Source organism: Paraphaeosphaeria sporulosa (assembly GCF_001642045.1).
Source record: "Paraphaeosphaeria sporulosa strain AP3s5-JAC2a unplaced genomic scaffold CC84scaffold_17, whole genome shotgun sequence".
Lineage (NCBI taxonomy): Eukaryota > Fungi > Ascomycota > Dothideomycetes > Pleosporales > Didymosphaeriaceae > Paraphaeosphaeria > Paraphaeosphaeria sporulosa.
This window is the reverse complement of record NW_017253376.1, coordinates 150853-168048: the sequence shown is the minus strand read 5'-3', so window position 1 is coordinate 168048 and position 17196 is coordinate 150853. Positions and strand designations below refer to the sequence as shown.

General features: G+C 56.2%; 8 protein-coding genes across 8 annotated transcripts; 3 read left to right on the top strand and 5 right to left on the bottom strand.

The window, feature by feature from the left end:
- Positions 1–138: 138 nt before the first annotated feature.
- On the bottom strand, positions 139–1351 carry CC84DRAFT_1105642 (CobW domain-containing protein; the record flags this gene model as incomplete). The annotated part of the gene is made up of 3 exons (XM_018175105.1): positions 139–278; positions 318–1217; positions 1291–1351. The coding sequence occupies 3 exons, from the start codon at positions 1349–1351 to the stop codon at positions 139–141; spliced, it is 1101 nt and encodes a 366-aa protein (XP_018029105.1).
- A 321-nt stretch (positions 1352–1672) lies between these two features.
- On the top strand, positions 1673–2130 carry CC84DRAFT_1105773 (uncharacterized protein; the record flags this gene model as incomplete). The annotated part of the gene is made up of 3 exons (XM_018175113.1): positions 1673–1850; positions 1908–1960; positions 2017–2130. The coding sequence occupies 3 exons, from the start codon at positions 1673–1675 to the stop codon at positions 2128–2130; spliced, it is 345 nt and encodes a 114-aa protein (XP_018029104.1).
- A 240-nt stretch (positions 2131–2370) lies between these two features.
- CC84DRAFT_1105468 (uncharacterized protein) lies at positions 2371–3057 on the bottom strand (the record flags this gene model as incomplete). The annotated part of the gene is made up of 1 exon (XM_018175096.1): positions 2371–3057. One exon carries the CDS (start codon positions 3055–3057, stop codon positions 2371–2373), a length of 687 nt encoding a protein of 228 aa, XP_018029103.1.
- A 203-nt stretch (positions 3058–3260) lies between these two features.
- CC84DRAFT_423455 (autophagy protein 5) lies at positions 3261–4523 on the top strand. Its single transcript, XM_018186170.1, has 4 exons — positions 3261–3396; positions 3446–3799; positions 3855–4170; positions 4224–4523. The coding sequence occupies exons 1-4, from the start codon at positions 3289–3291 to the stop codon at positions 4415–4417; spliced, it is 972 nt and encodes a 323-aa protein (XP_018029102.1). The 5' UTR covers positions 3261–3288; the 3' UTR covers positions 4418–4523.
- A 280-nt stretch (positions 4524–4803) lies between these two features.
- Positions 4804–8970, bottom strand: CC84DRAFT_422445 (uncharacterized protein). Its single transcript, XM_018186165.1, has 3 exons — positions 6597–8970; positions 6248–6547; positions 4804–6195 (listed from the first exon to the last, which is right to left on the bottom strand). Exons 1-3 carry the CDS (start codon positions 8805–8807, stop codon positions 4966–4968), a joined length of 3741 nt encoding a protein of 1246 aa, XP_018029101.1. The 5' UTR covers positions 8808–8970; the 3' UTR covers positions 4804–4965.
- Positions 8971–9388: 418 nt separating this feature from the next.
- CC84DRAFT_1223483 (uncharacterized protein) lies at positions 9389–10018 on the bottom strand (the record flags this gene model as incomplete). Its single annotated transcript, XM_018183496.1, has 1 exon — positions 9389–10018. The coding sequence occupies one exon, from the start codon at positions 10016–10018 to the stop codon at positions 9389–9391; it is 630 nt and encodes a 209-aa protein (XP_018029100.1).
- A 282-nt stretch (positions 10019–10300) lies between these two features.
- CC84DRAFT_422443 (cell division control protein Cdc6) lies at positions 10301–12817 on the bottom strand. Its single transcript, XM_018186164.1, has 2 exons — positions 12534–12817; positions 10301–12477 (listed from the first exon to the last, which is right to left on the bottom strand). The coding sequence occupies exons 1-2, from the start codon at positions 12589–12591 to the stop codon at positions 10583–10585; spliced, it is 1953 nt and encodes a 650-aa protein (XP_018029099.1). The 5' UTR covers positions 12592–12817; the 3' UTR covers positions 10301–10582.
- On the top strand, positions 12768–17151 carry CC84DRAFT_422478 (DNA mismatch repair protein MSH3). Its single transcript, XM_018186166.1, has 5 exons — positions 12768–12926; positions 12988–14657; positions 14822–14975; positions 15190–16757; positions 16805–17151. Exons 2-5 carry the CDS (start codon positions 13102–13104, stop codon positions 16884–16886), a joined length of 3360 nt encoding a protein of 1119 aa, XP_018029098.1. The 5' UTR covers positions 12768–12926; positions 12988–13101; the 3' UTR covers positions 16887–17151.
- The last annotated feature ends 45 nt before the right edge of the window (positions 17152–17196 follow it).

The window sequence follows — 17196 nt, the reverse complement described above, 5'->3', positions numbered from 1 at the left end:
ACGGGCTGGCTATCGAGGGTGGCTATTGTAGATAAAATCTGTCTAGCGCAGGCACGCTGCAGCATACGAGGTCAACAGACGGTGCTTATCGTGTTTGCCGCATCTCGCTCTTGAAGAACAGCAGATCACTCCAAAAGGCTAAGACACCCGTTCTATGGTCAGCTTGCCCTCTGAATTGCCGTCCAAAGCAATGAATCCACTTGATTCTATGACTTTCTGAAACTGGTTGGACTCGTATTTTGCTGTTATAACAGTCAACCTTAGTTCAGGCTCCTCGACTGAGGTAAGCGGAGTGGATCTGCCCGACGCAAGAGGACTTGTCGTTCCGGATGCCAATGCTGTATTGTTGGCCGATAGCGGAGGCACCGGGGTGAATGTCCACCTGCCAAATGCCCAGTTTAGGATATATCGCGTTCGGTCACCAGCGACGCTCAGCGTTGACTGTGAATCGGACTGGGAAGATGTCGGTGCGCTCGAGGCATACAGGACGCCTTTGATGCGGTATACAGAGTCCTTGGTGGGCTCTCGGAGGAGCTTTTCCAATTTCCCCAAGTCGACGCTAGCATTGTTGCCGTTGGAGGTCAGTGCCACACTGAGAACCTCTACCTCGCTGGAGTGGTCGTGATCGTGGTGGTACTCGGACTTGGAACCCGCAGCCTTGACCAGCTTGGGATCCAATCCAAAAACAATGTCCTTGCTGACCCACCCGCGGTCGCTCTTGGTGCGCGGTATTGGTGGGTCAACTTCCAAGGCGAGCACGGCATCCTCTACGTCTTCCAGCCTGCGCTCGCCGACGAGCTCCCACTTGTTTAGAACGACGACGTCTGTATACTTGGCCTGCATCTTGGCCGTGTACGACGTGTCCTCGTAGCCCTTCCAGTTCTCGACATCGATGACGGACATGACACCGTCCAGCACGTACTTGGCGGTGCTATGGGCCAGGCGGTTGACCTCCATGGCCAGGGTGGCCGGGAAGGCAGAGCCCGACGTCTCGATCACGATGCGGTCGGGGGCGATGTCGGCAGCGAGCGTGGCGAGGGCGTCGGATAGCTGGCCGACCAGGTTGCAGCAGATGCAGCCATTGAGCAGCTCTTGCACGCCCGAGATGGCGCTCGACGAGGCCAGCTCCGAGTCGACGGCGACGTCACCGAACTCGTTCTTGAGGAGGGCGAGTTTGTACGTTTTGGGAAGCTGCGGAATCAGGTTCAGGATCAGGGCTGGGCGGGGTGGTTAGACGTGGACGCTGCTGTGGCACGCGGGGCGGGGCGGGGCGGTGCGCGGCCGACTCACTCGTCTTGCCCGAGCCGAGGAAGCCGGTGATGATGGTGATGGGGATGGGGATGGGCGCCATTGTGCGGACCTCCTGTGCGCAGCCTGAGCGACGGCGGGTGTTGCTGGTGTTTTCTGGGGTGGAGCCACAGCCATGGCCACAGCCACAGCCACGGCCACAGCGCGGGGCCAGGCCAGCCATGACGTACATAGCGCGCGCTGCTACTGCGTCCAAGACAAAACACAACCTGGCAGCGTCGCTTGAGATACATAAAGGCCGCCCGCCCGCCCGCCCCCCGCTTCTACCTGCACCAGCATCCATCCATCCTTTGGCCGCTCACACCACACCCGCTCCCATCCCACCACGGAACACGCTCCCACTCCCACTCCCACCCTCCTCACCATGGACTTCGTCAACAAGTTCACCGGCGGCGACCAGAACAGCGCGCAGCAGCAGGCCGCCGGCTCTTCCGAGCAGAAGCAGGAGGGCGGCGGCTTCTTCAGCGGCCTAGGAAACAAGGCCAACGAGGCGGCTGGCGGCGGCGCGGCTGGCGAGAAGAATGAGGACATGCTCGACAAGGGTACGGGGCCCCGCAACGAGTGCCGCCAACGCACATGACTGTAACTGACACGGCTAGGTGTCGACTTCGTCCAGGAGAAGTTCCTCGGCCAGGGCGCGCAGGACAACGAGGTGCGTATCCCCGGAGAATGAGCAGCGGCATGGCGGCACATCTGACCCACAGGCAGTCCGCCCTCGAGCAGGCCAAGGACGAGAAAATCAGCGACTTCATTCGCGGGCAGTACAAGAACACGACCGGCAGCGATTTGCCCATCAAGGACAAGCCGACGACTTTCGATTAGTCGGTCCCGGCCGCACTATGAGTTCGTGGGAGGTTGCCGGGCTCAGCGGCGTGGCCCGTGGGAGAAGTGGCCCTACGCTATGATGCTATGATTAACAGTTGTGCTAAGAACTGTAACGATACCACATTACATGGCCCATGGTCTTGATGTGGTTCTTCCTATGGTTCTTGATGTGCTTCGATGTGCTTCTTCCTGTGCTTCTTCATGTGACTCTTCAGGTGTTTCTTCATGCGTAGCCCTTCACTCCCGTGCCAGCGTCTCCACGCACGACGTCAAGAGGCTCGCCAAGTGCGCCTGCACGATGCGCCCGGCAGGCGTGACAGCGTGCTTGCCCGCACCCCAGCCGAAAGGCAGCACCAGCCGTCGGCGCGCTCGCCCATCTACGACAACGAGGGCGTCCAGCGGATGCTCGCCGCCGCCGAGGGGGTGCAGCAGGCCGAGGCGCACGAAGTGGTTGTAGCCATGGCCCACGGCCTGGACCAGGGGCAGCGACAAGGTAGCAGCGGCCGAGGGGACGTGGGAGGAGGGGTCGCGGCAGAGCACCAGGGCTTGCAGACTGGGCGAGAGGGAGTAGAGCTGTGGCAGCATCGAGCAAAGCAGGTCGTAGTGCAGCTGCACGTTGCCCTGGACGCACAGCACGAGTATGGAGCCGCTGCAATGCCTGTCTGCGTTGCTGTGCGGGCGGAGGCGGCTCCCAGGCGGGGCTGCCAGCGTGTTGGACGCGAGGATGCCGGCGACGTCGACGGTCCACGCCTCGTCCGGCGGTATGACAGCGAGCTCCTCCAGCTCGCTCTGCGTGCGCGAGCGCTTGAGCGTGTCGCCCGCGCTGTCGGCGGCGGGCGACGGCAGGGGCGGCGTCCAGTCAGCATCGTCGTTGTCGTTGTCCAGGGCGAGCCGCGAACGCTTGCGGCTGATGGCCGCGTCCATGGCGAGCGGGGACGCGGGCGTGGGGGCGACGGGCGCGGACCAAAGCTGCTCGCGACTCATTCACTCACTCGCGCAGAAGCGGCGGCGAGGCAGCGAGAGACGCGCAGAATCGGGGCCCTGGCCGTTTCTATAGAGACGCCATCCCCACACGCAACCCCACCTGCTGCCTGACCTAACCATAACCCTAACCCCGGCCGCCCGCTACCCTGCTTGCAGCGCCGTCCTCCCACCATGGACGTCACGGCCCTGCTGCGCGAGCGCGTGTGGTCTGCGTCGATCCCCCTCGAGATCTCCCTGCACACTGCAGACTGCGCTTCATACAACGCCGTTCCCTATCTAGTGCGTCGGTGCTCCGTGTCTGCGCCCAGACTATGCTGATAGTCTTCAGGTCCACGTCCCGCGACTCTCGTATCTGGCATTCCTCCTCCCCAAGCTCCACGCCTTTTTCCACACCAGCCTGATCTACCCAAGTGTCTTACCGACAGATGCATGGCTTGAGTACGACCATGTGCCCCTGAAGTGGCACTACCCGCTTGGCCTACTCTACGACTTGTACTCTGGAGCCGAGCCTGCATCCTCCCATGACGCCTCCGCCGAGCATGCCCACGTCCTCAGCCTTGACGAAGGGACTCCCCCCTGGAAGCTGACTCTGCACTTCTCCAATTATCCGAAAGACCAGCTGGTGCAACTTGACGTCCAAGAGAAGCATATCCATGATCTGTTCATCAACAACGTGAAGGAGGTCAGTCAGCCCCTCACGACTCGCACGGACCGCCTCTTGCTAACCATCCTCCTAGGCTGACTTCCTCCGGAATGGGACTGGGAAGACGGTCATGTCTCTCAGCAAGGAGGATTCTGAGCAGCTCTGGGAAGGTGTCAAGCAACGAGACTTCCGGCGGTTCGCTCGCATCAACAACAAATTCTTGAACCCGCAAGGCGCCACACTTCGTCATATTCCAATGAGACTGTATCTCCCACATGCTGCCTCCCCTCAAGCTGAACAACTTATCTCGCCCAGCAATCGTGTGCAGGAGGTTGGGACAGATGAAAAGGGCGTCATGACTGGCTCCGTGCGAGTTGTTCAGGGACTAGTCCCGCTGTCCTCTTCGTCGCGTGAGTGACTGTAGCAAGCCTTGCGCGTGAGACTCACCGCTAATCAAAACCAGGGCAACGCCAAACAGTAGGCACAGCACTGCACACTTTACTACCCAATTTGTTTCGAAATACCCGCGGGCCTTGCCTTATTGCTGCCCCGGTGCTTCATGGCGCTATCCTCCCCTTGGATGCCGGTCTGGAAGAGCTGATACGAACCACAACCTATGTCGATGGGTGGCTTCACATCGCTTTTATCATGCTTTAAAAGAGAATGGGATTGATCCTGCGTGAGCCCCGTGTTTGGTGGTTCGATGCATGATCCTGTTTGTATGAGATATGCGATAGAAATCCAGGGTAACGCAACCAACGTCATGGATCTCGCGTGGTTTCTTTTTGTCCACACTCTTTTCAACCCACAGCCAAAATAGCAACGAATCGCTTCCAGGGTAGCGTTTGGGAGTAGAAAGCTTACCAGCATGGCCATGCACATTTGTGTGCGTGTTCTAGAATCCTTGGCTTTGATTGAAGCGGAGGTCACGTTATACTTAGTGCACCATGAAAAGTGCTCATGTCCCGAGTGGACGAAGGCTCGCGCGTGTTGCAAGACTGAGAGTGCCTCCCATCCCGGCCATAGAACTCATACAGTTCGCATTGCGAAACCATACAAGAAAAGTGGAAGAGTTCAAGCTACATGGCAAAGAAAGCAGAAGAACAATCTGCAATGCGTACCTAAAAGCCGCGCCAATCGGTCAAGTTCTATAATCTAGCTAGCTCTATCCGGACATGGCTGCTTGGTGCAAACAGGATCCAGTCCTATCTCACCGGCTTCAGCACCTCCCAACTTCTCAAATTCTCCATGTCCTCGGGTTCATCATCCATCAGACTCCTTCCTCGTGCACTCAGCTCAGTCCCGGTCCGTGGCGGCAACGCCGGCCTCTCATCACCGGCATCAACCAGATTACCTACGCCGTTGCCCGCCTCGACGGGTTTCCTCTCGGCCATGGAACGACGAGGTGGTGGTGGTAGCGGGCGACTCGGGTTGGAGTCAGACATAGCGCCGGAATCGGGGTCATCACGGTAGCGTTGAGGTGGCACAGTAGGCGTCCCGTGAAGTGAAGGCTTCTTGGTGGGTATTGGCGGTGCTGCTTTGCGAGAAACATGTCGTGTACTATGAGAGGCTGGAGTTGGTTGGGCAGTACGGTGGGGAAGCGCTGGTAGCGAGCGGGTGGATGCGGCGGAAGGAGTCCGTCTGAGATCGTAAGACCTGTCGAGATGGGCAACCGAGGGATTTTTGCTGGCATTGGCGAATGAGGGCGCATTGAGGTTGAATGGTGGAGCTATGAGCTTTCGAGCGGTAGGACTTGGTTGGAAACTTGTGGCAGGGTTTGCTACTTCATTCGGTACACTCGTTCTGACGTCGTGGAAGTCTACTGTATGTGCGCGTTGTGTACCCCTGGCCGGTGGTGGCTCTGGTTTACCAGTTGTTCGCACTTCGACCCAGTCAGGCTCGGGTGAAGGCGTAAATGGATTACTAGGCCGCTTATGATTGGGGAAATGGTCGTCGCTGGGTGGCTGCACTCTCGAGCGTGCTGGTAGCCCGTTATCAAGCCACCATTTTCGTCGATCTGAACTCGCAGGTGGTAGACCAGGTTCTACGCTTTCATATCCCAACAAATCCTCATCATCGGTATCTTCCATAGCTGCCCCAGTAGATGCGCGTGTGTCGCCCACAACCTCCTTCCGCTTGCCGTACAGCTCTTGGCTAAGCTTTTCTTTGCGTTTCTCGTCAATTTTGTTAATTAGACACTGGAATGTTGCATACACTGGACGATGATCAGAGAAGCGAAGCGGAGCGCAATCATAGTTGATTTGACGTATATTATCGCCTTTCCGAAGAATTCGGTCACACCAAGCGGGAATGCGAGCTTTTTCGGAGGTGTCGTAAACGTCGGTCCCAATGTCGTACTTGTACGTGGGAAGGAAGGTAATACGTGCCTCGGAGTAATAGGGGAAGGTCAGGCCAGCGACCATTTGGAGGTTCAGCTATCATACAATTAGAATGTAATCCGGTAGCAAAGTTGAAACATAGCATTACCTGGTCGTTCTCATAAAGTGTCTCAAGATCACCGACATGGCACAATTTCTGCACCTTTTCGTTACTTAAGCCTATCCGATAATTAAAGTCCCCGAGCCAGATCACGGTATCGTGATCTTCAATCGATCGGTTCCTCTGAAATCGCAAACCATGGCTGATGGTTTTGTAGTCTCTGTTTCTCTCTTCGTAATTTGCGAACCCGGCTGCAAGATGTGCCGTCACGAAGCATATTGAGGTATTTGCGTACTCCATGCGAATAGCCACAGCGCCTTTGTTACCTGCCATGCCAGACATACCAGTCTGTGACTCCGTCAGTATTCAGGTAGTGATAGTTGGCATCATCTTATACCTTTTTTAGACTTCCTTCGACGTTCTTGATACTCTTTAACGACCCTGCCCTGACAAAAACGGACAGGCTTGCGCCTACTAGTTGCCCGCCTCTTAACAAAACATATTCTTCCTGCCCGTGATTCGACGCATTCTCATTCAGGCAATTCCTCACAGCAGTTTCCCAGGCCTGCCGCCTCGTTGGGTCTGTAGACATGATTTGCTGTGGACTCAATTCAACGATCTCCTGGAATCCCACGGCAACGATTTCAGGGCATTGCTGAGAAGATACTACTTCTGGGAACAACCAAGGTGTTAGGTCTTCATGGAGGCCATGCGTCTTGCCGTTCAGGTTGAAGGTCCCGGCGAGGATGTGGATTACTTCCGTCTCAGTGAATTCGGCCGACCGTCTATTGAGTTCGGCGATGACAAAGTCATTTATGGGATCGTACAGGTGTACCGGGACTTGGCCCATCAACCGGCCAAGCAACATGTCGATAGTGTTCTGTCGTCCTTTATCCGCAAAATTGTTGATGTACATACGTGTAGCACTCTTTCTAGCGTCAGCTAGGGCTCCAGCAAGTGACATCTTCCCATGTCTAGTGAACGAAGATTTCAACGCTCCTGTTCCGGCGTAGATGCGCGATAACGCATCTCCATTATCTGCCCACATGCTCGAGTGCCGGGCCCAAAAGTCCTGACCGGCTCCCGAATTCTTATGGTTTAGAAGAATCTCTAGGGCCATCTTGCTGATGATGGTTTGGACAAGATTTGTTCGGTCCAAACAGTCTAGACAATTGGTCCTGAAGACGCCTTCCTGTTGTAGAATTGTAGTCGGTCTTCGAACAACGCATTCCTTGCCACCTGATCGCGCATGTTCTTCAATATCCTCGGAGAGATAATATGCAAAACCGTCTGCAGAATCCCGAATCCACTGCTGGATCATACTCGCCATCTCATACCCGCCAGGCCCCCTGGTCTCGGCATGGAAATCGTATTCGGTGAGTTTGATGAGTTCGTGCTCCTTGCTCTGTTCGTGGGCATAGTTCATAGGGCTCTGTCTTATGTGGTGACGGTACCTATGGGTCAACTCGATTTCGTTCGGCTTCTCATTACTAAGAAGATTGACCACGTGTATAGCGCCATAGCTGAGCTCAAGGTTTTCAAAGTGCTTATCGAAGGCGGGTTGGGTAGCTTCTGGTGATCGGGTGATGGTGATCTTTTGTTGTCCAGGGAGCAGTCCAGTTGCCTGCTCCCAGAACAACGGCACGCTTCCCCTGACCTGAGTGTACGAGAAACAGAGGCCGGTCGGTGCGCAGAAGATGGTTTCGGTCTCGACAAAATTGGCGACATTGCCGTCGTCGTCGATGCCTCGCGCATTGAACCTGGTCCCAGCGCGTCGGCAGGACAGTCTCGAGATGAGCGTCATCTGCGAAGGCAGGCCAGATTTTGGGGCTCGCACAGGCGACGAGGAGGAGGGCACGGTGACGGTCAGGGCAAAGCCGCGGATGGCAGAAGTGAGGATACCCGAAGCGTCCAGGGCCTGCTTCTCCCGCGGGGCCAGTCTCGACCTGAAGTCGACGAGCGGCTGGATCATGTACGAGTTCCACAGGAAGCCTGCATCCAAGCTGTCGATGGAGACAGTGGCGGCATCCGACGACCGCTCCTGCAGTCTCCGCGTCAAGTCGAAGTCGGAGCTGTAGTAGAAGGTGCCGCTGCTCAGCAGCTTCTTGAGGGCCAGGCACGGGTGCTCCATGGGGTTCTCCGACTTGCCGCGGCCGAAGCCCATCTCGAAGCCCTCGTCGTCGATGGTGTCGGTGGGGTAGGGGTTGACCTCGTCATTGAGCAGGGCATCGTAGCTGGCGCTGTTGAGGCAGTAGAAGCCCACGCTGTGTATGCGCTGCACCGTCTCACCCGGGCGCACGTCAGCGACCTTGCGGCTGCCGTTGACCACGACGAGGAACACATCACCATTGACGGTGATGAGGCCCAGGGTGCCGTGCGCGTTGACGCTGTTGAGAGCGCGATAGTCGCCCAGGTCCATGCCGTCGAGGCGCGCAAACTCGACCATGCAGCGCGCGGCGCCGGCGCCGCTGCTCCCCAGCGATGCAGTCGATGCGCTGGCATTGTGCTCGGTCGAAGTCGGGCTGTGGCGCAGGACGAGGGCGTGCGTGGGCGTGGACAGGGCGATGGCGCGGTGCGGATAGTCCTTGATCAGAACGCGGATGGACATTGTTGGCGGTGGGCAGGGGCGCGCCAGGCATGTCCGGGGCGCGTTCGGAATCGCGCGCGGGCAGCAGCGGGCGCGAGGAGAGGCGTCGTGGACGGGCGCAGCAGGAGCACCCGTGTGTTGCACTCAGCGTCGGCGCGGTGCTTGTCCAGCAGCGCACACTGCAGCGCCCACCACCCCACCGCCCTGGCCCGTTGCTCGCCCGGACGCATGGGCAGTAGTTCCCATTCGCCGACCGTCAGGCTGATGTCATGTCACCACCGGCTGGAGCATCAATTGCAGACGCAGTGCCACGCTGTTCCTGGCGCGGTCGACATCCGCGAAACCGCGGTTCAAGCTAAACGGAGCTTTCCGACGAAAGCTATCTCGAGCGCAGCACACAGACACGCCCGCTCACGGCCGCAACGGGCAGAGGACACGCTGCACAACAGAAACACGCACATGTCCGCAACAAAAGCACGTTCATGTCCACATCAGAAACACGCTCGCCTACACGCCTCAGAAATGGGTACCCTCCACGCCCCTCGTCTTCGCCCTAGAGCCTCCTCCTCGTGCCTTCCCTCTCATGCCCACCGCGTCTTCCCCTATCTGCGGTATTCACCCCGCCTCCCGTCCCGCTCCCTCTCAGAGATGGTGATTCTCTCGCGCGTCACCCGCTCCCCTCCGTAGTCCCTGCTGCCTCTGCCGTAGTAATCTCCTCGTCCACGGCTCAGGCTTCTCTCCCGCGGCCTGCTCCGGCTCCGTCGACGGTCGTACCGCTCGAAGTGGTCGCTGTCGCTAGGTGGCGGCTCGACGTACCGGAAGTGCTCGTAGCGCGGGCTGCTGCTTGCTGGACTGTGCTCTCGCCGCCTGTACTGCCGCTCCCGCACCACGTATTCGCTGCGGTCCATACTGGAGCTAGACACGCTGGAGCGACTGGACCGAGCTGGCGACACCTCGACGTAGTGCGCCGAGTGGTGCGATAGCGAAGGCGGCGGAGGTGGGAGCGGGGCGGGAGGCGGCTCCACGAAAACTGGCACAGGCTGGGGAGCGGGAATGGGCATCGGCCTGGGTGCAGGTACTGCGAGGTAGCTGGAGCGAGGCGACTCGCGCACTACCTCCTGCGACATGCGCGAAACACGGCGCACAGATTCACGCCGACGCGGAGAGCGGTCGCGCGGTACACGGTACGGTACGACTACATCCTCATCCTGTCGCACTTTGACGAGACACATTGTTGCCCTGGTAGCAACCCCAGTTGCGTGGAGACGGTGCGATCCTACTGTGATTCGCGGGACGGCGACCGGCGACGATCGAGGGTGGGGCTGAGGGAGACGAGACGAACAAGGAAAAGAAGCGCGTGGCTACACTAGCAGCTAGAGATCGGGATGGTAGCTACGACAAGGAGAGCGTCGTAGGATGCGTGATGCCGAATGGGCGGCTGAGGTCGTAATAAAAGGCAGCGGCAGAGAGCCCAAGGTATGGGCCAGCGCCAGTGTCAGAACCCAGCCACATGGGAGCAGCCTTCAGGGCTCCCGCCTTGGAACCAGGGCGACACCTGCAGTGACGCCGTGGCTTTCCGTGTCGCTTACTAACTTTAGCTCCAGGTACCACACTGCACCAGATTCGCATGGGATAGCAATACTCTCGTTGACTGCAAACCTGTAATCTACGCTGAGCTCCTTACAATACCATCCGACCACCAAACGAACGACGCTATGCAAGGCTATGCAACAAACCCCAATATACAATCCCAAAGCGCTGCGCTATGCCGTAACAAGATTATCCGTCACCGCCGCTCAGTATGTACAAGTAGCTTCAACGCCACCAAGTATTCCCTTCAGAATATCGCCAGCCGGTCCAACAAGACCACCCAATAATTCCGTCGCATCGAGACAGCTAGCAATGCTTCGATCCTCCGTAGAAGCCCCGCCGAAACCAAGTTTGCATTTGCTGCTGGGAGCGTTCGCAGCAACAAGCGATCCCGCTTTACCCTCTACTGCCGAGATCAATGAAAGTGTTTCCAGGCCGCCCACAATGTCCCGAAACTCGGTGCTCGTGAGCGGGTGGAGCTTTTGCTCGCTTTTACACATAGCCGTATAGGTTTCGAAGAGCTCTTTCACAGTGGGAGCGGTGCTGTGAGCCTTGGAAGACGAGTCAAAGACATTCTCTTCTGACGAAGTCCGTCTCGTCTTCTCCAAGGCTGAGAGAGAACAGAGAACGGCCTTCTGTTGGAGGTTGAGATCCTTCAAACGATGGGTCGCACCGTTGCTGAACACTGTGGCGGTGATGCGAGCAATGTATGCAATCGTAGCTCGGGGAGCATCCAGGGCAGTCAGGTGGCTCAAAGACGTAGCTAGTGCGCCTTTAGCTTTAGCTTTCGTGGGCGTTCGAATGACCGGCGATGATAAGTTCATGTTCTCTACTAAAGGTGTCCTAGCTGGCGAAGGAGTCGGGGCTGGTGTGATGTCGTCGATCTTCCTCGCAAGATGATTGCGCGTGTCTGCTTCTACTAAGTCAATCGCTCGTCGACATATGTCAAATGCCTTGCGCAAGTCGCCTGTTTGCGATGCAACCTTCTTGGACAAGAACATGATCGCATTGGGGTGGAGGACTGGGACGAAGTCCGTTTGGTCGGGTACAAGTGATTTCAATTTTGACGTGATGACAGAGGAGATCTGTGCCGCAGTGTACGGGAGAAACGGCAGAAGGCGGGGCCTCATACCCCAAGCCCTCAGGCGGGGCAGGAACCGGTCTGTAAAGTCCAGGGCATTGGCAATTCCGACAAGAACGAGGCTTGAAGCATCATGCAGCGACCACTCGAAAATGCGGTAGAGAAGGTCGGTGTCAAGCTCCAGAAGGTGATCAACTTCGTCCAGTGTTACCAAGTATGGCGTGTCGCGCTGCATAAAGATCTTCTCCAGAGTAGCCACCTCCTCGCCTTCCGCGATCTGCGTGATGTCCACAAATTCTTCGAGCAATGTTCGGTATAAATCAACTGGAGTCTTCACGCTCATGCAGTTGACATAGCCAGACTTAATGGGCTTGCTCGTGATGATTTCACGGCAAGCTTCATTTACGAAAGCGCTTTTGCCGGTGCCGGGCGGGCCGGATATATACATGCAGCCCGACGTGTGACTGCCGATGCGCAAGGAGATGAATGACTGGAGCTCATCTCGCTCTGACTCACGACCGAAGAGAGCAGCAGGCGCGGAACCCCTGACGAACAGCTGACGGGCATCGTTGTAAACGGTAAGCGCAGCATTTCGAGGAGCAGCGGCGGCGGCGGCGGCAGCAGCAGTAGGTGTATGAGGCGTCCGCGGCGTTAATGGGCGTCCACCACCAACAAGTCGATGTCTCGGTGTCACGGCGATTTTGCTAGCAAGAACATCTTGATGCCGCGGGGTCGAGGGAGTTGAAGGTGGTTTCTCTGAAGAGGCAGCGGGTGCCTTTTTTGGCGAATTTGCTTTGGTAGGCGACAGGGGAATGCGTACGTTGTGCGTGGCGTGTTTTGCAGGAGCTGTTGTGGCGGCCCTCGTCACGCGCTTCCCAAAAGGCTGCTTCACGTCGATCGCATCACCAGCACAGCAGCTTTGCTTTCTCGGGGTGACAAAGGGGTTTTCATTCTCGCCTTCGTCGAGAATCACGAACTGCGCCCGCCGTTTTGCGCGTGTTGAGACCGTAGATGGCGCGTCTGCAAGCAAGAATTAGACCGTGTTCCTCGGGCAAGGGTGACGAGAACGCGCTTACCGAATGAAGTTGTAACGGTGGAACTACGAGTCCTCTTGCCGAGGACTGTAGCGGGCATGTTGGGGAGGGACGCGACGATATGCAACAGGAAGGAACACTGGGTGCCCAGGTGGTGTGGAAGCTGTACTCGGGGGATGGTGGAGGAGAAGGAGCGGGTTGACGCGTCCAGCTTTTGCACGCGCGTGCACGGCCAGCGCCGACCCTGACCCGCGTAAAGTGGTCTTGGCCGCCTTCAGGAACCAGCCTCCCGGCACTAGCGCAAGCATCTCCGGGGACGCGTATGCTCCTGGCCGTGTAAAGACGGTGGACGGGCGTGCGCCCTCAGTCGCAATGTAAACTGCACTCTGAGAACCTAGGCTACTACCATTGCCCGTACGTGTAGGCATCGTTGAGGTACGAGCGCCCAGGCCTCACATTGCAAGGTCACGCACAAAGTATCCTAAATCAGGGTTAGCCTAGGAAAGCGTGACTGCGTGATGAACATGTCTGTGCGCACCTTCGCGTTCCTGCGCCGGCTCACTCTGTACGCGTCTGCGCCGTGACGGCTCGCACTTCCCACCTCGACCCAATGGCACCCAAAAGCAGCCCCTTTCCGCCGCCGGCGTTGTCCCAAAAAACCAAACAGCAATCCATCTCCGCCTTCTTTTCTACCAAGCCACTTGCCGCAAAACCCGCTGCAGCCGCAAACAGTGCAGTGTCGGCACCGCAAGACTCCGCAACGACCTTGAGCGACGACCATGTATCCACGCCTGCTGCACCGCAAGCATCATCCATTAGAAAACGTGCTGTAGATCAGGCGGAAGAGAGCGCTGAGAACGATGCTGCAGCCTCGCCGAAGCGGGCACGACTAGACGAGACGCGGCATACGCTTGCTCAAGCCTCTGCCTCTGGGCTCAACAAGTCTCGCCTGCTTAAACGCACATCCAAATACTGCTTCTCGCCATCTCCAGCTGTCGCAGATGAGAATGAGAACGCGAATGAGGAGGGTGACGACAATGACGACAGTCCAGCGGCACACATGCGACGTGTGGAATTACATCGAAAGTTTGTGCAGAAGCTTGGACGCCCTGACAGCTTTGCAGAGCTCAGACGACGTCACAGAGCGGATCCTTCTGACGAAGAAGCAGCTGAAGGCGCTGAAGACGATGGCTCGGACCACGAGACATCGCAAAGTGCCGCGAAGCCTAGGAAGAAGGGTTCCAAGAAGCCTGGAAAGCTCACGCCCATGGAGACGCAGTATCTCGAGATCAAGAGGAAGCATCTAGATACAATCATACTATACGAAGTCGGCTACAAATTCCAAATATACGGAGAGGATGCACGCATCGCTGCGAAGGAATTGAGCATCATGTGTATACCGGGAAAGTTCCGGTACGACGAGCATACGACAGAGGCCCACCTGAGCCGATTTGCATCCGCAAGCTTTCCGGTACATCGATTGCAGGTGCATGTAAAGAGGTTAGTACAGGCTAATCACAAGGTTGGCGTCGTTCGTCAGCTCGAGACGGCAGCTTTGAAAGCCGTCGGTGACAACAGAAATGCTCCCTTCGTTCGGAAACTCACGAACCTCTACACCAAAGGGACATATGTCGACGATGTTGAGGGACTCGATCCGGGCAATGGTGCAGGCCAGTCGACTGGCTATCTGCTCTGCATCACTGAAACGAACGCGAAAGGCTGGGGGAACGACGAGAAAGTACATATTGGCTTGGTTGCGGTACAGCCTGCCACTGGTGACATCGTCTACGATGACTTTGAGGATGGCTTCATGAGAAGCGAACTCGAAACTCGCCTTTTGCATATTGCTCCTACGGAGTTGCTGATCGTTGGACCGTTATCAAAAGCCTCAGAGAAACTTGTCGAGCATCTCTCTGCAAGCAAGACTAATGTATTCGGGGACAAGGCTCGCGTTGAGCGGGTCAAGAAGCCGAAAACGATGGCGGCCCAGTCCTACAGTCACATCTCGAATTTCTATGCCGAAAAGATGAGTATACAACGCGGAGCATCTACTGATCAAAGCACTATCCTTGATAAAGCACATCAACTATCTGAACACGTCACCATTTGTCTATCAGCCATGATCACGTATCTGACAGATTACGGACTAGAGCATGTTTTCGATCTGTATGTATCACCCAGCACCCTGAGATTGGTTCCTCTGTTTCCATCATTGATCAGCGATCTATGTATCTGGTCCTTGATCACACGTGGTGGGGCAGAGCCAAACACTCGCTGTGGAGCGATCTTTCGGTTCTTGAATGACACTGATTTCGTCTCCGGATATATAGGACAAAATATTTCCAGCCTTTCAGCGCTCGATCGTACATGCTGCTGAACGGCAACACCTTGACCAGTCTGGAAATCTACCGCAATCAGACGGACAACACCAGCCGAGGCAGTCTTTTCTGGACCATGGATCGTACAAAAACACGGTTCGGTCAGGTAAGTCTTCGCACCTACATTGCATCCGAGAACACAAACCCTTTAGCCTGCGGGTCACTGCAATGTCCCGTTTCTAGGTCTAGCACCGCGTGTTATCCGGATGAGCTGTACGGTATACTAGAATTTACCCCAGTGTGATGCTGTGATAACGCGCAGTGTTCAGCCGTGAATTTGAAATAGCATGAAGAGCAGATCAGCTAATTCGGTCTCGTAGCGCCTGCTACGTAAATGGATCGGTCGGCCTTTGGTCCACAGAACAAGTCTTGAAGAACGCATAGCGGCTGTCGAAGAACTGAAAGAGGGTCAGAACACTAGACACATCGACAAGCTCAAGTTTGTCCTGGGGAAGATCAAAACCGACCTGGAGAAGGTCTTGCTACGCATCTATTATCAGAAGTCCTCACGTGCGGAGGTTCTTGTTGCGCTTCAAATACTCCAGGACATTTCATCCGAGTATGCGAGCGTCAAAACTGCCGGCGATACCGGATTCAAGTCGTCTGTACTATCTGACGCTGTTTCGAGTATACCTCGAATTTACGAAGATGTCAAGGTTTTCCTAGAGAAGGTCAACGCCCAAGCTGCGAGAGATGACGACAAATACTCCTTTTTCCGGGAGGAATACGAAGCGGAGGACATAAATGACTACAAGCTCAGCATTGCATCTGTAGAAGATGATCTCAACAATTATAGGAAGGAGGCAGCAGCCAAGATTGGCACCGGCCAGGTCACGTACGTTACCGTGAGTGGTGTTGAGTATCTAATTGAAGTCAAGAGGAAGTCTCCCCAGGAAAAGAGAGTTCCGGCTTCGTGGCAACAAATCTCGTCCACCAAGGCTGTGGTACGATTCCACACGCCCGAGGTCAAGCGTATGATTCAACAGCGTGACCAATATAAAGAGTCTCTGGCAGCTGCGTGCGACATGGCGTTTAAGCGCTTCCTTGACGACATATCTGCGAAATACCAGGACTTGCGGGACTGTATCCAAGCGCTCGCAACCCTCGATGCCCTTCTGTCCTTGGCAGCTCTCGCCTCGCAAACCGGTTACGTAAAGCCGACCTTCTCTGATGACATCGAGCTATCAATCACCGAAGGTCGACACCCTATGGTTGAGCAACTCCTCCTCGACAACTACGTTCCAAACGATGTCCATTTGTCCCACAAATCCACCCGCGGTCTCCTAGTAACGGGCCCCAACATGGGAGGCAAGTCATCGTATGTTCGCTCAGTCGCTTTGATTTGCATCATGGGTCAGATAGGGTCATATGTTCCTGCCGCGGAAGCCCGTTTGGGCATACTCGATGCCGTGTTTCTGAGGATGGGTGCCTTTGACAATATGATGAAAGGCGAGAGCACATTTATGGTTGAGCTGAACGAGACTTCTGATATCCTAAAGTCCGCCACTCCTCGCTCATTGGTCATCTTGGATGAACTTGGTCGTGGCACCTCGACGTTCGACGGTGTCGCGATTGCAGAAGCCGTGCTCGACTATGTGATACGAGATCTACAGTCGCTCACCATGTTCATAACGCATTACCAACATCTAGCAAAGCTTCAAGACCGCTTTGATGCTCGGGAGTTGAAGAATGTTCACATGCGATTCGAAGAGAGGGACGGTGGCAAGGAAGTCGTCTTCTTGTACGAGGCGGCGGAGGGAACCAGCCATCGATCCTACGGCTTGAACGTTGCCCGGTTAGCGAAGATACCTGAGAAAATCATCGAGGTGGCGGGGGAAAAGAGTCGGGAGCTGGAGGAGGTCATGGCTGCATGCAAACTCGGCAACATGTGGGTTACTACCTTGATCCCTCAAAACGGCACTAATCGGGGTGTAGGTCTCGCATGGTAAAAGTCCTGTTACGTGATGGGGACGAAGCGGTCCTGGAGAAGCTCGTTGAAGGGGTCGGTCAGCTATAACGGTCTCGCCTGTCTGCGTCGGCGATGAAAGCTGGCACACGAAACTGCAGCATGCGAGCGCTATAAGCCGCCCTTTGTATGCTTACAGCCCGCGTGATTGCTACTGGACACGTAACGGAGTGCAGAACAGGAGTATTGATCAGGTACATGTAAGCTGCAGTGGGAAAGGCCAACTTGACTGATGATTCGATGGAGGCAAACGCTTCGTCTTTCCAATCCTTGCATAGCAACAAATAACAGCGCAAGATTGCAGCTGTTATCTAGCAGCGGGATGTGTGTATGTGTGTGTGTGTGTGTGTGTGTGGCGGCG

What these genes read in the sequence shown, in the direction of transcription:
- CC84DRAFT_423455 (XM_018186170.1), top strand. Translation starts at nt 3,289, where the DNA reads ATGGACGTCACGGCCCTGCTGCGCGAGCGCGTGTGGTCTGCGTCGATC. An exon ending in TCATCAACAACGTGAAGGAG is followed by an intron (nt 3,800 to 3,854) that starts GTCAGTCAGCCC and finishes CCATCCTCCTAG; the next exon opens with GCTGACTTCCTCCGGAATGG. An exon ending in CCCGCTGTCCTCTTCGTCGC is followed by an intron (nt 4,171 to 4,223) that starts GTGAGTGACTGT and finishes AATCAAAACCAG; the next exon opens with GGCAACGCCAAACAGTAGGC.
- CC84DRAFT_422445 (XM_018186165.1), bottom strand. Translation starts at nt 8,807, where the DNA reads ATGTCCATCCGCGTTCTGATCAAGGACTATCCGCACCGCGCCATCGCC. An exon ending in TCGAAGGAAGTCTAAAAAAG is followed by an intron (nt 6,548 to 6,596) that starts GTATAAGATGAT and finishes ACGGAGTCACAG; the next exon opens with ACTGGTATGTCTGGCATGGC. An exon ending in CACTTTATGAGAACGACCAG is followed by an intron (nt 6,196 to 6,247) that starts GTAATGCTATGT and finishes ATTGTATGATAG; the next exon opens with CTGAACCTCCAAATGGTCGC.
- CC84DRAFT_422443 (XM_018186164.1), bottom strand. Translation starts at nt 12,591, where the DNA reads ATGCCCGCTACAGTCCTCGGCAAGAGGACTCGTAGTTCCACCGTTACA. An exon ending in CACCGTTACAACTTCATTCG is followed by an intron (nt 12,478 to 12,533) that starts GTAAGCGCGTTC and finishes TCTTGCTTGCAG; the next exon opens with ACGCGCCATCTACGGTCTCA.
- CC84DRAFT_422478 (XM_018186166.1), top strand. Translation starts at nt 13,102, where the DNA reads ATGGCACCCAAAAGCAGCCCCTTTCCGCCGCCGGCGTTGTCCCAAAAA. An exon ending in CAAAAACACGGTTCGGTCAG is followed by an intron (nt 14,976 to 15,189) that starts GTAAGTCTTCGC and finishes TCGGTCTCGTAG; the next exon opens with CGCCTGCTACGTAAATGGAT. An exon ending in GCATGCAAACTCGGCAACAT is followed by an intron (nt 16,758 to 16,804) that starts GTGGGTTACTAC and finishes ATCGGGGTGTAG; the next exon opens with GTCTCGCATGGTAAAAGTCC.